Here is a 19,406-nt window from a genome sequence, read left to right as displayed (position 1 = left end):
CATTTGGATATGACAAAATTGGAGACTGTGTTCAAGTTTACCAAATCTTTTCAGAATATCATTAAGACTTAAAACATTATTGTTGGCCAAAGAAAATAATACAAGGAAAATCCTAATGGAATAGAAATCAACCTTGTTATCGTTCTTTAGAGTTAGCTATGTTTAAAGTATGAAAATTGTTGTCAAAATTGCAGTCAGATGTAAAAATTATTCTTGTCATCAAAGCACTATTATCTTGATCATGATCATTATTATTTACTGTCATTATCATCATATGATTACAACACATTACCAATACATAATGCTATTTTTCATAACTGATGTATTCTTTGTTTGAATTTCTTGATAATGGTGACAATTACAATTGATGACACTGCTAGTACACTTACTACTGCTGCTGCTACTGTTACTGGTGATTGGTAGTATTGACCATTAGTGTTATTAAATATATTAAAAAAAGACAATTGAAACATTTATAATTACTTATTTAAAACAAATGAAAGTACAAAATACAAAATGCCCTGAAAAAGCCTTGAAAATGCCTTGAAAATGCCTTAAAATTTCAAGGCTCAAAATCCTCAAGGCCAAGGCCCTCTCAATGCCAAGGCTTTGAAAAAGTAGCTAGGCATTAAGGCCAAGGCCGAGCATCAAGGCACTACAACACTGATTAGTACTAGGCATTAATTAGACAGGTCCAGATTTGAGGTAAAGTTAATGCGCTAGCCTAAGCTAGCCCTACCCTAGCACATGTCTTGCCATTAATAGCAGCTAGTTTATTAAGTGTTTGAGAATTGGATATATATATATAGATCTAAGCCTATAAGGCCTATGTAACTATGTAAGGGTACCGGTAATTTGACGATGCTAATTCATTCTGAGCAACGTGAATGCTTACGATCGGCACTGGTCGAGGCGAAGTCCACGCGCATGCGTACTCTCAATCCGAAGACGCAAGTCATGAATATTCATATGTTGGTCCAGAACTCGGTGGGAAAAATAATTTCGCGTCCCGGATGGGGTATATATAAGCAAACTTTCTAGACTCATTCTCAATTTCCAAACTTGAGTCATTAAATTATTGTCAGGTGTGTTGCTATTAAAAAAACGTGAAGCCCTTAATCCAATGTTGCCGCAATAATCATTGTCAACCATGGAGAACGAGCTTGTCAATTCTGATTATATGCTAATAAACGAAGCCGTTTCATAAGGATTTTGGGATGATTGAAACTTCAATATAATATCATGGAAACCTTGACTTTGATAGGCACTGTATTATGGCAAAGTATACCATAATCATAAAATGCTATATCGATGCACAGCATTTAGGTAAAGAGAGAAAAAATAAAAGAAATTAAAAAATGATGCGCTTTCAGAAAATAAGCGATCCTGGGAAAGTACTAGGTATCCAAAAAAAGGTTGATACATAATAAAACCGACGGTGGTACGGGGAATGACGTTATAAGAAGAAGAACATGAGAACAGAAGGAGATGGCCATATCAGTATATAGCGCCAATGAGCCAATTTTTTTGAGGGGGTCAGACATGGCGTACATGGGGCAGTATTTCTGAAAAAGTTCTGAGCGATCGAAGCGAGCGAGCAAAAATGTATATCATTATAGTGCAAAATCGAATTTTATGATTGAATTTGACATAATATTCAGAAAATTGTATATTTGACCCTTAAATTTTTCTTTCTGTTTTCTTCTCCTTTATTCTTGGTCGTGATTTTTTTGGGGGGCTCCATAACCCATTTTTGCGCCAGTGACCATAGACCTGCCCTGTCCCAATTGAAGTGCACTACATGCAGTACACGGCTCAAATCATCTCAGATAATGATGAATGAGGCTTACAAAAGGAAAAGTTATATATATCAAACTAGATGACACCCCCTTAAAAATTGGATATCATATATGGTAATGTACAAAGTGGCCATTTCTTTTAAAAAATAAACTTTTGGTAAATTTTTATTAGATATCGCTTTTAAATAATTTCCGGCACGAGCTTATTTCATTTGGCAATGAGTATGCTGGATGCGTAGGCATGATAAATATAATTGTTGAAAAGATTATATACGCGCAAAAAAAATTGCAAAGGCCCTTTGATCATGCTGATTGGCATATTTATTTTGCTTGCTATTCTCCTCCCCCGTATTTTCTCGAATAGACAATACTTAAATTTGCAAACAGCAATTAAGAGAACTATTTCACAACATAATATTCGAATGCATTCAAGGTTGCATTATAAGCAACTGACGATGTCTTCGTGGATTTACTTTACCATATGGTGAAGGCTTCAATATGGCATTTCTCAAAAATATCTAATGAGAATTGGAAGAGTCCTAGAGGGACAAAGGTGAAAACTACCAGGGTCATTGTTCTTTTAGGTTGGCCACAGGTATTTATGACACATTGTACGTTTCTGGAATCTGCAATCAACAGGACTGAAATTAACTTCAATTCCTTCAAGTAATCTACAAGCTCTATCCGCATTTCAAAAAGTTTCTGGCGTTTTAGATGTACATTTCACATGCCCGAAAAGTGCAGGCCTGCACTTTGTGAGGTTACATTTAACTTGTACAACCATGGAGCTGTTAATAGCTCTATGGTACAACTTACAGACAACATATTTTGATTTGATGTGAATTGTGGTTTATGCGTCCTATCCGAGGGAAGCCCACTTTTCACGAATTGGTGCCATGGGGGGGGGGGGGGTGTCAGAAGATTTGGACATGCAAGTGGGGCCGCCATCTGTTCTTCAAGCACGGGAATTATTGTGATGAGTCTTTCTTATGGTGTTTTATATTACAGGCCATATAATGAAGACAACAACAACAACATTTCTTCAGCAACAATAGTATATAGGCAGAATCTGAAAATTAAAGTCGCTCCCAGAATCTGTTTAACCAACCCTTGGTTCAAAACTAATGTGAAGTGTCTTCAAACCGTTGGTTTAGTACTTCCAAATTCGTTTTCTCGCAATTTTAGTATAACCACATGTTTATGTTATGTTGGTTACAACATTTCTAAGAGTATATGAATATATTGTTTAAATCTTCTGTGCAAAACCGGCTCCATGAACGTGATTATGGATTTAATTTTTACATCTGGAATTATTTGTCAATCATTATATTACTTCATTCATTATTTACAAAGTCTGTCAATTTAAAGAGAGTAACCAAAAGCGATTAAAAAAACTTACTTTGGCTTCATGGAAACAATAGCAATGTTATGAATTACATGAAAATTATTGCACGATGAGATTTTACCAAACTTTACTTTGATTTAATTGACTCTGTCGCTTTTGCACCGTCAAACTTGTATAATGACTGTTGTTAACTCCAAATTTTAAGTGACCATTAATATGTTTGCTATCATTTTTCACGATGAGATTTTACCAAACTTTACTTTGATTTAATTGACTCTGTCGCTTTTGCACCGTCAAACTTGTATAAGGACTGTTGTTAACTCCAAATTTTAAGTGACTATTAATATGTTTGCTATCATTTTTCAGAAGTAATAAAGAAATTTTAATTATTATCTAAAATAACAAGGCATAATCTGCCAACTTCGATAGGTATTTTGATATACAAAATGATTAATCGAGATCGATCAAACTGCCAACCTTTGACAAGTCACCTGCTTTTAAACCCTTGGCAAATCTTCTTCACTGTCAAATTTCATTTGAAACGGTCGCTGTTTGGCAGCTGGCGAGGAAACTATTTTAAGTGAAATGCCTACACCCTCCTCAAAACGAATGAGTGACACCTTTTTTTTCCTCCAAATGTCATGTGGCTGCCTGGGCATTAGATGTAAGGACTGTTTGATACCTTTCATCCTGTTTATGGCAATTTATAGCAGAAAATTGAGATGTATGTTTTTCTCTTTCAGTGCTCTTTTGCCCGTATCCCTTTTCATCATCGTCGGTCATGTGTAAATTCAGTTTGGAGAAATTCGGAAAAGCTACGATAATCACAAGCACACACCTGCCACCGCAAGAGACCAGCGCGAGTCCGAGAAATTAGCATCATCGTCACCGACTAGTTGTAGTAGTATTCGTGTGTTGGGAAAAACTCTCGTAAAACTCGCTCGGTGATTGGTCAATTAACCTTTCAGTGAGTTAGCTCATGCGCTTCTTATTGGCTGATTACTTCATCGCTAATTACCATACAAGTGTATGATATGCCTGCATTATGTTTACGTACGTACCGGGTCGGCCGTACACCGTATAAAGATTGGTGATTTTTTTTAATCAAGTTCATACACTTGTTGCATTGAGCTATCGTCAGTGACCGCGCCGTAACCAAACGCACACAACTGATCTGAATGAGAAAGGAAGTTAATCAACAATAAGTTAATGACTTATGATTCAGAGGTCTTCAGTAATTCAGGGCTGGACTGGAAATATATTTTTTTAATTGTCTTCACAATCATCGGGGATATTTTATCAAGAAGATGCCGAGGTCTTTTCTCGTGAAAAAGAACGCAAAGCAAGCTGCTTCGGGTTTGAAAAAGTTGCAACATGGAATTGCTACAACAGGTGAGTTTTTGTTTTAATTACGGTAAATCTAAAAGTTAGGCCTAATTACTTTATTAGTTCTACTTGTCTTAACTGTGTTAAAATCTGCGCCAGGACAGGTACTTCTTAAGCTGCAAAAATCTTTCTTTTTTGCCTTGCAATTTTTCTATGCAAGATTTGAATTAAAGTCGTGGGATGATTTTTGGTACAAAATATCATTGAAAATATTATTATTTGGGAGAGAAACACAGATCAAAAGTTTATTAAAAGAATTAAGCAAACATTGACATTGGCATGACTACCGGTACCGGACTGAAAAGTTTAACAAAATTTAGGTCCTGGCTTTTACTTTTTGCAGTGCTACTGGAATCCAGTCTAACGTTAGATCTTGGGCCTAGTCAAGGCCTAGATCGAGATCTAGGCTCCATTCAGAATTTGTTAGACCAGGTCCTACTATATACTGGCAAATTTCAGAGCTAATTGGATACACATGCAGCATTTTTAAATGAATTTACCTGAGCCTGAGGGTTTTTTTTTATTAGTAGGAAGGAGCCTAGACCTAGATTCTAGATCTTTATAGCGTTGCATAAACATTGTCTTCGTTAGAACAGTAGTTTCGTTCTAATGACGTGAATCGGACGACAGGCATGATAGGATTGTATGTGGCCGATAAAAAAAGATCACATATATCTAGGCCAGGCAGAGAGTCTATTAATTCTAGATTGCTTTAACTAAGAATAGTAAGATTTGACGTTAACTGTGGTCCTTCCGAACGATATTCTATTTCATTTTTCATGATAGCAGATAGGTAAAATAATAATGATATAGAATTGACATTGAATTATTGTTTAATGCAGAAATAAATATTGATAAAAAACTATAAAGTCAAACTTTACCCTAGCCTAGCGCCTAACGAAATGCCTTAGAGTCTAGTCTTTAGACTTATGTTGTAGGCCTAGATCTGTCAGTTTAGCCGTTTTCTGTAGTTTCACTCAGGCCGTTGTTGTTGTCTTGTTTATTCCAAAATTGATTCAAGAATCGGGATTTAAATTGGACGTGAATTACACTTTAGATGTCTCGTTTACTTTAAAAAAAATAATTGCAAGACCTGATCAGCTAGCAAAGGGGACCTGATCAATTAATAATCGAATATAGAAATAAAAGATATTTTATAGATAGATTTGAAACAAACATGGGAAGTTCCCTTATCGTGATAAGGCCTTAACTCTTGGGTATAGAATTATTATGATGTAATATTTGAAGGATGTTCCAAAAAAAATTATTTTGCCTATGAAACCCACATCACCAAAATCAGACAAGATAAATTTCATTCAACTTATCGGTTTTCTTCGTTAGGATATTAGATCTAAAGGCTTTTGTTTTTAAATGCTTTACAATGTTTTACAATTACCATGCATACGATACTGTGTTGATTTGATTATATTTTTGTTGGATATGGAAATAAATTAAATGAAATGAAAAAAAAATACATGGGTTTTGAAGTTCTTTGGCACTTTAAAAAAAAGTCTTTATATACATGTAAATATGTGGCATTGTCTTGCAACGTTTATATAGCTACGTACGATATAAAATTAATTGATTCAATTAACTTGAAACGTTTTCCATTTGCTTTTTTTTTCATGCAGCATACGATCCAGGTGTTGTGTCAGTGGCAAGTTTCCCCGAAATGTCGGTGGCAGCCCCCATCAACATACCGCACCCTGTCATTCACAAGCCAGAACCTCTTCAAGCCATTCCCAACCCATCGGCCTACTGGCGACATCATCAAAACGTGATCTACAGCCCGTCATCGCCGTTCGAAGCCGATACATTCCCGCATATCCACAAAGGTTACAGCCCTCCTCCACCGTTCTCTCAACCACTTCACGCCCACCTCCCGCAACCCTCGCTGCACCATCTCTTAACCCCGACACCGATCATCGATGATGAGAACAGGATGATCACTTCGCTGTCGCCAAACCAGCATCGTCATCACCCTCATCATCTATCTCAACACCGACAGCAACATCTTCAAGCGTCCGCAAACATCCCAGTGACACCCACCGGCTCTGCCACGACAGCGAAACCTGAGAAAGAGATAAAAAAGAGACGCAGCAACAAGAACGGCGAAGACAGCACCAAGTACCACTGTCCCGACTGCGGGAAGGAATACTCGACGTTCGGAGGGTTGAGCAAGCACAGGCAGCTGCACTGTGACGCCCAGAACAAGAAAACCTTCAACTGCAAATACTGCGACAAGGAATACATGTCCCTGGGAGCCCTCAAAATGCACATCAGGACACATACCCTGCCGTGCAAGTGCAAGTTCTGCGGAAAGGCTTTCTCGCGACCTTGGTTGCTGCAGGGTCATATTCGCACCCACACCGGCGAGAAACCGTTCTCTTGCCCGCACTGCCAGAGAGCATTCGCAGACCGGTCAAACCTTCGTGCCCATCTTCAAACCCACTCAGAAGTCAAGAAGTACAGCTGCAAGTCCTGTGGGAAGACTTTCTCCAGGATGTCGCTCCTCAACAAGCACGAGGAGTCCGGTTGCATCTCTTCAGGTAGTGACTGATTTGAGGCAATCCCCGAAGGAAAGAACTTAAAAACTCTCGTCACCAGACGGTCGGTGACATAAAATAAAAGAAACCGTCGCTGTACACATTTGTATTTAACCCAGATAATTTATTACAAAATAAGAAGAAAGTTTGTTCTATGATCTTGCCAGATTTGAAAGAAATTGGCTGAAAAGTTTCTAAGCAGCACTGATTTAACAGTACCAAAAAGCATCATATAGACTAATTTATTTTTAGACATTGTTAAGGGAGAGATAAAACACAAATATCTGAAACATTCAGGAGATATAAAGGTTTTTCGAAGGTTTAAAAAGTCCTTCATTGTTAAATGAAATATTCAATTCCTTGCCATTGAACGAATACATCTAACCGACCCAATTGTTATTATCTTTCAAAAAGATGTAGTCCATGGACTTCAATCAATGCAGAGGGCGCTATATCGTTTTATAACCAGAGTTGACCACTGGCACATACATTGTGGGGAAGGGGGTGCCAATGAGAAATTTGGAACTGGCGAGTGGCGAGTGCTTGATGGATTGTGACAAACTGTACAAACTTGTTGTTCCGATTTCGTTTAAGTGCTTTATTTATGTAATATATAACTGTCATTTATGTGCCATCAACAGTGAAATTGTTTTAAAGACATTCCAATCTGCGATTTTATGTCGTACTTTCAAGTTCATAAAGTTGGAAAACAACAATTGCCTTCAAGCACACATGTCGAATCTTCGTCACTTGCATGTACTCTTTCATATTATTGACTGTATGTTACCATTGTGCACACTTGTCCTAACAATTGTAGCGTGGTCATGATGATATTGTCATGTTTTAGTTTATCTAATGTTAAATTGGTTTAGGCCTAGATATTTTAGGTGCAATTTGTCATCAGAATAGCTCATTTCTCATTCCTAAAATATTATATGTTATACCTCCGCTGAAAGAAACATACTTTAAGCATTCCAACCGAGTTTCTATCTTAAAGAAAGATTTATTTATTATATCAAATGAACATATACACAATTTATGAATCAGTTTTCCTGTCATATACGTGTAAATGTAGTATGGTTCATTTTGTTTGTTTAAAGAATGAGTCAACAAGACTCTTAAATTTGATTTTACACAACAGTAACAAGCTGTTTATTAGACTGGTCAATTTCCCTTGATAAAACAGTATAAACGTTGCTCATAGTTAGCTTTAAACAACAAATCGTATATCTGAATCAATGATATTTCATATCTGTTTCAAACACTTGAAGGGATATAAAAAAAAACTGCCCAACTAAACATATCTTTGTTAAAGTCTGGATAAACAGATAAATGTATTTCTTTCTTTGTTTTTAATTTCAACGTTTTGAACTTCCTTTACGTCAATTCAAGTATTGTGTTTTAATTATGGAATATATAGGAAACAATTACAATAACAAATGGATTAAGGTTGAAAAGCACGTGACATGAACGAGTCGTACGTGCTTCTCGGAAGCCTTGTAAGTGTTACGATTGATGTTTGTGACGTCATTACAGTCCAATTCCTTTTAATAAGGAAGCCATAATTCCGGTCAATAAATGAAACTGGTGGATTAACATGGTTTTCTACAAAACACGAAAAAAAAAAAAAAAAAAAAGTGTTTCCACAAAGAGCAAAAGCAATGTTTTATTTAATTTTGTTGGTAAAAGGTTCTTAATGTTAATAAACTTAACATATTTCAGATAACAAAAACATTCCATGACTCAAGCAAAAACATTGATCTTCGTTTCAGCACGTTAATTCACAAACCTCTCCGATTCTTCGAATACTAGACTATTTATTTTCTTCTCACTTTTGTTGTAATTGAAATTGTACTAAATAGTGTTCACTCATTGAGTGTTTTGAAGGGTATTTGAGAATTTTTATTTTGTTGTTTCTAGTCCGTGTTCCATTAATGTTATGAACAAATTAAATCACATCGTGCCTTGTAAAGATGCTAATTTATTAAATTTATTTCTGTTGAGTATTTATGAAATTCTCTGTCTTTTGGTGGTTTTCTGCACAATTATTGTTTAAATGAGGAATAATTGTTAGAAATAAGATTGACTATGACTATCTTTCAATTCTATAACATTAGAAAAGTGAGAATGAGATAATTATGATATCGATGATGCTGATGACAAACATGACGAAAACGATGATGATGATGATGATGGTGATGATGATGGTGATGATGATGATGATGATGATGATGGTGATAGTGATGATGATGATGATGATAATGATAAATGAGATGATGATGATGATGATGATGATGGTGGTGATGATGATGATGGTGATGACGAAAATGATGATGTTGGTGGTGGCGGCGGCAGTTGTGGTGATGACAATTTCGAAGGTGCTGATGACAAACATGACGATAACGATGATTGTTTTTATGGTGAATTTAATGATGATTTTATTGATAATGATGATGGAAAAATTGATCATGGTTATATTTATCATTTTGATAGTAACAATGGCAATTATATTGATGGTGGTGATGATGATGATGATGACGATGGTAATGATGATGACAGTGTTAATAATTGTGATGATGATGATGATGGTAATGTTAATGATGCCGGTGGTGTGAGATAACAATGAGGATTGTGATTTATGATGAGGCGGATGATGGTATTGGTGATGATGATGATGATGATGATGATAACTGACGACAACGACGACGATAAGGATGACGATGATGATTATATCATCATTGATTGTACATTGGCTGTGAAGCTGATGATGTTAGGAGAAAAGAAGAACAAGGAAGCGAATCGGGATTGATTTTATTGGTAACGGTGACCACGAAAACTTGATTCTACGTAAATACCTATCCCCTTTTAATATAACCATGGACATACTACTAGGTCCATGATATAACCAAATCATGTTTCTCCGCACATATGAATTAAAAAACAGTCAACTAGAACTCGCATAGATTCCTTATCTTAAGGACATTGAATGAATTTCTGTTTAGATATATGGATAGAATCTGTGTAAAGAGAATTTGACATTATTTTTTCAGTTATAATAGAGGGTATATTAAGTGTAGTGTCCCATATATATATATATATATATATATATAATATACTTTTAAACTATTTCCTTATTAATTTGATATGACTATCAAGATTGAATAAATCACCTTTGGTGTTTTTAACATATCAACATTATTTATGCATTCTTTACCATTAAGAAAATTACCAATTTAACAGATTACAAATAAAGAGATATAATTATGAAATCATTCTATGGCGACAAACTTTCCACTTTACGAAGGATACACTGCACAAATATCCAACATTAATTTATTTGTTCTTTTCTTTTGATTCCTACCAAGGCATTGGTAATTTCCTCTCGAAAATCATCCAACCTGCACATCAAACCTGAATTTTCATTATTCCTTGTTTGATTTTACAAACCGGCGTAAATATTTTCTTCCGTGGTCAAAAGGATGTAACGAGCAAGCGGAAATATTATATTGGAAATGACGAAGTATAAAATTGAACAGGTTATTTGTTAAAATGGGGGACTTTTTAAATTGTGAGTAAATATTTGTCATTTGACACCACAAAACGATGTACTCTTGCTGCAAATGTAACTTGCATAAACCTGTTTTTGAACGGTCTTGTTTGTAGAAATTTAAAGCATGATTTGGCATGGGGAAAGGCCGGATGTTATTTCAAAATTACTGATCGGTGTATACAGTCATGTATGCATATTATATTATTTCATTTTCATTGCGTAGTGGTGTTGGGTTTTTTTATCCGATGTAGCTGAGTTAGCTGACAGTATTTCGGTACTTCAGCTCTGCTTACATCATTATTTCGAATGACCCATCAACATCAGGGTAACCATGGCAATGGTATAAACAAAAACAAAAAAATAAAGACATAAAAACAACGATAACGTCGATATAGCAATAAATGAAATAAAAGCAAAACGATAATGTAGCATTGTTTTTCTTCCCACTTTTCTGGATAATCGGTTCAACATCAAGACTAGGTTCCTGTTTCAGGACACATGTCAGAGAAATAAAAATTACAAATACTGTTAAAGCTACCGAAATTCGTGGCATTCGATTGGTAGATAGTAAAGTTGTCATAGAAAATTACTTTTTGATAGGATTAATAAGTTTAATGAAAATGTGAACCGTGATCTCGTTTTCCAAAGTTGATTGCACTGACAAGTTGTGAATCAATTACAGTTACCATGGTAACAGAGTATATAGGGCCTAAACATGCTAAAGCCAATCAAATATCACTGTATATATCATTAATTATTGATAATCATCTATCGGGTCAAGGGTGAAGATCAATGCGCATCTCATCTTACTTGGCATTTTTATCATAAATATGGGGAGGCGACATGGTAAAGGGGAGGGAAAGACGCGACCGATTTGTTAGCATTTAAAATTACAAATGTAATATTAAAGTTACAAGACCTATACATCTCTTTTTAATCGCTAAATTTTTCTATCTAGGAGACATATTACTCATTTATTATCATTTATGGTATCTAAACATGTCCAATAATCATCTCACACAAAGTTAATTTAGTACTAATACTATCGAAGTGAAATACTGAACAAAATCTAGATTAATATCAATTAATCGATCTGAAATGACCTTTGACATTGACCCAGTGACCTAGACAATTATATACTCATGTAATTGATACCTCATAAACATTATATCCAACTTTGACTGGACAAGGAGGTACAATGTCAAAATCATCTCTAAAATTCAAAATCTTAGGATTTGGTTCAATAAATGGTTGCTTGTCTGTCTCAACGACTGAAATGTGTTACTGTGTTATTGTCAACTAAACTAAACCAAACAACAAGAACAACAAGATGTGAATACATTTATATATATATATATATATAGATATATATATTATTATATTATTATTATATATATTGATTAGAAAACAAGTCGGCCGATCCACTTTTCTTTCACACCTTACTGTATAGCATAATAAATTTAACGATGCTGTTTACAAGTAAGATTAAACTCCATAGGAGTATCGAATTTATCATCGGTGGCGTGATTCTCTTTCAAGATATCGTAAAGATACGTGACGATGTCTAGTTACATAAAACTTACTTTATTTATACGGGTATCTATTTTTAAACAAAATATCGAACATGTCGATCATTATTTTATTCATTATTTTTTTTAATAATGATTCGAAGTGTCTCATGTTGATATCGGCCATGAACCGATGAAAGTAGAACAAATAATAAGAAGTGAGAAGGTGTAAAAAAAGGATGGGCTTAGGGGAGAATCTCCACACCGCCGCTACCAATGTAAAATGGGTAAAATAGAGACCGAAAAAGTATATCAGAAAAGAAAAGTAGAAAGTTGGAAATACTACGTCATGGTCATGACCACGTATCAAATTCGTCTCTCTACTTTCTCGCTGGGTTTTCTTATTTCTTTGTGACATTATTTTTCCACCTAACAAGCCCCCACCTCCCGCCCTTCTCCCTCTATGCAGAATACATTGTTCGTAGACTGTATTAATCGCAATTAATTTTACGTCGTTGCAAGCAAAGCAAGAGCGGCCATCTTTTGAAATTGAATTTTAGAATATCAAGCCTCTAAAATCTATACTCGCCCCCATATCCCCCTACCTGTGGACTCGCCTCTGACCTTAGTGGCCCAAGCCCTGGTTTTTGTGTTATCACGTGATCAATATACAATCAATCTTAATGACAGGCGCCACAGTACTCTCATAGCATGTACTTTATTTTACGACCAAAAGTTAGTATTTCACTTCAAAGAGAAGTGTTTGTAGTCCATCGCACGCGATTTAGTATGGATGAACCCCCCCAAAAAAATCTTTACTCTAATCAAACAGGTTTTGTCAATTTTCATTGAATTCGAATTAATTTTAATGATTTACTTTGTAAACAATAATAAGCGAAATTAAACTTTGGAAAGAGTTCATCTAAAAAGTGATGGGGAGGACATTCCTTGCGTCTATTATGATGGATATTATTTCTAAAAAATAATTAAAAAATATTAGTGAGATCATTCCAATTCTTTTTACCATGCAAACAAAGTAATTTACGGTGTTACTTCACCAATATTTGTTCTCTAAAATGAAAGGCCTTGATGCTTAATCAACAGACCAGTCAAGGTTCGATTTTATGGGACAAGGAATAAGACAAATTTTGAAAGTATCAATTTACATGTCCATCAATATCCTGTAAGTAACCATTGTTGCTAATTACAATTCTACTTCTTCTAGGATTTTACTAGATGACCCTGGTAATATATATAATTGTACGCTGTATATTCGAGAACTATTCTTTTGACGCACATTAAACACATACTTGTATAATATGATGAACAATAATTATAATGATGATATTGTTGCTGTTTTGATTTAAACGATGAAGCTGATGACATTGTTAATGATTTCGATGGTGATGAAAATAATAAAGATGATGATGACGGAGAAGAGGAGGAGGAGGAGTATGGTGATGATGCTGCTGCTGCTGATGATGATGAAGGTAATGGGAGCCTAATTATCTACAAACTCTGCTTTTTATTTACTCTCATCGCTTTTATAACATTCTGTAGTGTACTTAATGTCAAATACTTATGTTAAATAGTTAATTGATCTTCAATTCTTCATATACTATGTTCAAGAATATAATTGTAATTTATACATATATTTCATTCGTTTTAAAAGCGGAACAAATAAAATTCATATTCAAATGATGATGATGATGCCATTGATGGATAACTGTTTCTGGTAATACAAGTTTATTCTTTTACATATTTCTTCACGCAATATGTCTTCCTTCAGACATCAATGTCGGTGCTCCAACGATTACGATTCGAATGGCCCTTCATAAAAGACTTGTTATAATAACAAATGCACATAACAAACTTCATCTAATTAGAATGATTGGAGGAAATTCGTTATTATAAAACTGGTCCCTGGCCACAGTGGCGTAACTATGGGGGGGGGGCATGGGGGGGGCACGAGCCCCCCCCCCCCCAATCGGCTGACCAAAAAAAAAACGGGGGAAAGGAGAAAAAGAGGGAGAAAGGAAGAGAAACGAAGTGGGAAAGAAGAACTTTTTATTCATTATAATTTTATATTATAATTATGTTTTGTTACATTACATAATAAACATTTTTATCATAACTTTATGAAACATAATTTTCTCAGGGCCTAAGTCTTCACTGTTCTTGGTGCTTGCATTGTCTGTTTAATGAGATATATAATCATGTTTTACTAAAACCTCCCGTTTTCAAGTCAATATACACCAAATATATTTCCTCGCACTTCGAGTTATTATTGTTTTATGTAGTGACATATGCTTCTTTTTCATGACTAAAAGTGATTGCCCCATGTTAAGGTCTTAATATAAAACATTTCCTGTCCGTGATTACGTTCGCATTAGTGGATTGGTGAGATATGTCTGCTCTCCATGAATACGGATCAGTCCTTGAAATGTCCCTTTTTTCTGATGTGAATATAAAAAATTTTCAGCTCGCGCTTCGCGCTCGCATCACTTGATTAGTGATATACGTATGGTCTTCGTGAATTCCTACAAACAAGCCTTAAAATGCCCCTCTTCAGGTCTGAATTATCTAAATTTTCAGCTCGCGCTTCGCGCTCGCAATGTTTGATTAGTGAGATGCGTATGATATTCATGATTACAATGACTACAAGTGATTCATGTGTTTAGATGTAATTCTAACAAAATCAGCAAGCGCTTGGCACTCGCATTAGATGAGTATGGTTAGATATGTATACTCTTAATGGATTCCTAGAATATAGTCTTTAAAATCTCCCTGTCTGGGGTCAATTTATACAAAAATTTCAGCTCGCGCTTCGCGCTCGCATTGTTTAGCGAGACAGGTACGTATCATGGTTACAAAAATTTGATTATAATGTCCCTTTTTAGGTCTAAATTTTATTAATTTTCAGCTCGCGCTTCGCGCTCACATTATTTGATTAGTGAGATACATATCCGTTTAATGGCATTGTCTTTAAAATGTCTCTATTAGGTCAGTATACTTGGCAACTGAGCGCGCTTTGCGCGCTCACAAAGCGACTCAAAATTTTTGATGGTGCCCCCCCATGCCGTGACCCAAGGTACGCCACTGCCTGGCCATGATGCACTGGCCATTGTCTGCTAAACCTTTTTCTTATACATAGGCCTATTCGTCTCCATCGGTCATGATTTATGGTGGAATATTTTTTTATCGCAGTATATTCTTAGAATGACAATGCCTGTTGAAAAAGGTAACGAGCTTTCACTTCGCACGATGTACCAGCATTTACATATCGGATTCATTTTGCAATCTGATGCAGACGAAACAAAGCAAGCGACAGGGGTATCATATCACCAACTACCACCTGTCTATCAAAACATATCTCTTTCTCCCCCCCCCCCTCTCTCTTTTTTTTTTTTTTTTTTTTTTTTCTTTCTTTCTTTCTCTCCCTCTCTTTACCTCTCTCTTACTATCTATCTATCTATCTCTATCTATCTATATATATATATATATATATATAGGTCAGTATATATATGTATATATATAAATATATATATATATATATATATATATATATATATATACAAAATATAATATGTAAATAATATTTTTCTTTTTTATATCAGAATGATACGGGATATGCATACATGATCACTGACACCAAATCCTTTCCTTTCAGCCTTAAAGTGCAAAAATCCGCATTTGTGAAAAAAAAATCGGTCGCTTCGCTCACTCGCATACTTGCGTTTTCGATCATTTTGCGTATAACCTGCTCCACTGTAACAAAATATTTCTTTCGAACGGCCTTGGATATATACGAGAAAAAATACAGACCGTCTTTGCACTGTTTCGCAACAATACAAGTGGAAAACATCATAATTAAACATTGTCCTCTTGACAACATAAAAAAATAACATAATAAAACAATCGTCCTTTGAAATGATTGTAATTAATAAAATTTAATTGGTGCTCTATATTCATAATATTCAGATCTTATAGCCATGAAATACTTTTAATTCGGCACTAGAGTGAGCAAGTGACTGTGACTTTGTTATGTTATGTTCCTTTTCATTATATTTATTTCTTTCTCTTATTTTAAATGTTTGCTTTTTCTTCAGTTGTCTCTCAATCTTCTCTATTCACTTTCTTCTTGTCATACTTTCTTCATGTTCTTCTAGTACAGCTTCTTTTTCTCATTCTTATTTCCATCTTTCCAATCCTTATCACTACTACTACTCACAATCTGGTGATTCATAATGCGCATAAAACATACATGTAAATCGTACTTATCTAAGCTCTATAGTGCGTATCAAAAAAAAGTTTACACTTAGAAAATATCCTGTAAAATTATACATTTGTAATATCCTGAAGATTTTTCCACATTTTACCATTGGTACAGATCCAATTAAGCAAATGAAGATATAACTGTCGAAAAATATTTCTGCTTGAGTGAGCACCACTTACTTTTGAAAAGGTCATGAAAAATGATTTGCGCAGAACTTTAAAATAGTTATGCGAATAAAAGTAGACCTTAATCATGAAGAACACGTGGAATTTAGCTATAATAAAATTGATTTTAAGATATCTTTTACCCTTTTTAACTTGTTTCCTTGCCCAAAACACTTCGAAGAGTGCATTTCGCCCCACCCCACTCCCCCACACACCGAGGCCATCTCGACGATATTTGCTTTACACTGAGCTGTCATTTACATGAAATGGCTTAGGCTTGATTTTCATTTTGTTAATCATTGTCAAGCTTGGAAAAGTGTGGAGAAACAAGTATTAAAGGAAAAATGAAATGTAAACCCACTTTAAATGATAAAAAACTTAGTGAAACAATGCTGGAGATGTCTGATATAAACTTTTATTCAGATTTAGTTAGGTCCTCAGATCCAGCTGGCACAAAAAGGGTAAAGGTTGTGCTTACTAAGTGTTGAAATTTCAATTTGGGTGGCAAAATTGTTACAAAATGCTTGAATGTATCCATTTTATTTCTATTGACTAAAAGTGCAAGGGAAATGTATGAGAAATGTTTCGCAGGGTAAGTTTGATTTCGCCCTTTCCCATTGGCACAGCGTGAAAACGAGCATTTCTGCGCAAACAGATTTCTGCGAGGTTTACAAAAATGGACAGTGCTCACTCAAGTGTAACATTCTGTCAAAACTTTTACTTTTATTGGATAGATGAGACCCAAACCCAACATAATATGTGAAAAAATTACCCAAATCTTGTATATTTTTTAATTCCCAGGGCTTTTTCAAAGTGTAAACTTTTTTTTATACGCACTGTATAATTATACAGATTTATTATTACCCCAGTCATCGGTTTCAATCAGTATTGTTTGCTTTTAATGACGCTTGCTGCTTTACGTGTATTACCTGTTACGTCTTAATAATAATGGTAACAATACGAAAAGTGTAAAGCGCATTGTTTATTACACTTTTTATATGTAAAATTTGATTGTGAATAAAGTTTTTTGAAATATTGATGGTTATGATACTGTAGCTCGTTTAAGAGCTTGGCGCCGATATTGAGAACATCGTACGGACGGCTCATGGCGATTATTGGTGACATTGACGTCGATGGCGACGGCGGGTCGAAATTATTTTGGTGCCGATAATGACACGTCGTCGTAACTATTGACGCTGATACATGACGACACGTCGTAACTATTGACGCCCATACATGACGACTCGTCGTAATTATTGACGCTGATACATGACGACTCGTCGTAACTGACGCCGATACATGACGACTCGTCATAACAACTAACACTGATACTTGACGACACGTCCGAACAATTAACGCTGATACATGACGGCTCGTCGTAACTATTGACGCTGATGCATTACGACTCGTCGTAACTATTGACGCTGATGCATTACGACTCGTCGTAACTATTGACGCGCCCATACATGACGACTCGTCGTGACTTTTGACGGCCTTACATGACAACTCGTCGTCACTATTGATATCTATTTTGTGAAAATTTATCAAACACGAGATCTGAGCCTCAGCACTGTGTAGTAAATGCTAGTGTTGATCATGACAACGATGTGACATTGTAGGGTTATTGCGAAATCGAAATTCCTTGCCAATCATCAAATTTTGATTTACATTTCTTTCAGACCTATCATTAACCCCCTTCCCTTGCTTACCATCCTTCTCATCAAACACTGTGTTTCTATTTGTGCTTGTTCCATTTCTACCTTGTATTTTCATGTATTGTTCGTTTAATGCATGATATATGCATGTGATAAAGGAGGATGAACATGGAGGCCAATCATCCCCTGTCACTCACGCACGCCACACATAGGCCTAAGTATTTGATATAACCCTTTTTTATTTGTGAATGTAATCTTAATATTGTTTTGTTTATTTTCTGAAGTAATGTATAGTAAATAAATCAAATTGAATTGAATTCAATAATCTTCAATTCCGTGCCCTTTGCTGCAACTTGTAAATGGTGTTTAACTGTATAGTAGGCAAAACTTCCCCTTTTCTTCCTCCATCAATAACGTACCATTTTGGTTATGAAATACTACTGAAAGAAATTTTGTTTATATTTTTGCTACTTGCTACGGACCATCATTTTCTCACGGTCTGCTTCGTTATTTGATATTTTTCAGGAAGGACACTGTTGAAAAGAACAGTTTTCGTGCAACAGGTTTATCAAGTTGGGGAAATGGCAGTAGTCATGTGCCATGTTAGTTTCACATAACGTGCTCCCGTAATTACATCTTTGAGAGCAAATCGGAAAGAATTGTTATGTTTGATAATTACTTTCATTTTTGAAAATGTATCTACTCAAATTTCTTTTTTTTTTTGCGCAGTGAACGATGCCTGGATCTTGTAGAGAGTTTGTCTTGACTTTCGAATGGAAAGGAAGAGATAAAGTAACCGCAAAGTGACACGTAATAACAATAATTGTCTCCCGCATCTCAATGAGATATGCTTGTGTGATAATATTAATAGGCATTGTATTATATTTTTTCTGTATCCTTGTCACTTTAGGCATATGCATGTACAGTGTTGCTCAAAAGTTAGCGAACCCCACCAGGAAATAAACATATTTTAAGTGTTCAAGATTTGTCATGTTTTAGATATCTAATTGTGAAGTTAGGTGATAAAATATTACATTTAACATGTTTAATAAAGTTTGTTTAGAACTTTGGGCTCACCCGGCATTGTAGTGTTGTTGTTTACATTAAAACACTTAGCATGCATGAGTCGATTTTGTGGTGGGGTTCAATAACTTTTTAGCACATCTGTAGCTGGACT

General features: G+C 35.2%; 1 protein-coding gene across 1 annotated transcript; it reads left to right on the top strand.

Annotated features, from left to right (window-relative positions):
* The first annotated feature begins 4,348 nt into the window (after window positions 1–4,348).
* Window positions 4,349–9,144, top strand: LOC135153181 (zinc finger protein SNAI2-like). The gene is given in 4 exon segments (XM_064095407.1): window positions 4,349–4,536; window positions 6,162–6,491; window positions 6,494–6,549; window positions 6,551–9,144. Coding segments are annotated over 4 exon segments (1,011 nt in total). The 5' UTR covers window positions 4,349–4,451; the 3' UTR covers window positions 7,091–9,144.
* The last annotated feature ends 10,262 nt before the right edge of the window (window positions 9,145–19,406 follow it).

The sequence above is a fragment of the Lytechinus pictus genome, chromosome 2 (genome assembly GCF_037042905.1).
Source record: "Lytechinus pictus isolate F3 Inbred chromosome 2, Lp3.0, whole genome shotgun sequence".
In the NCBI taxonomy this organism is placed as follows: Eukaryota; Metazoa; Echinodermata; class Echinoidea; order Temnopleuroida; family Toxopneustidae; genus Lytechinus; species Lytechinus pictus.
This window is presented reverse-complemented; position numbering and strand designations above follow the sequence as displayed.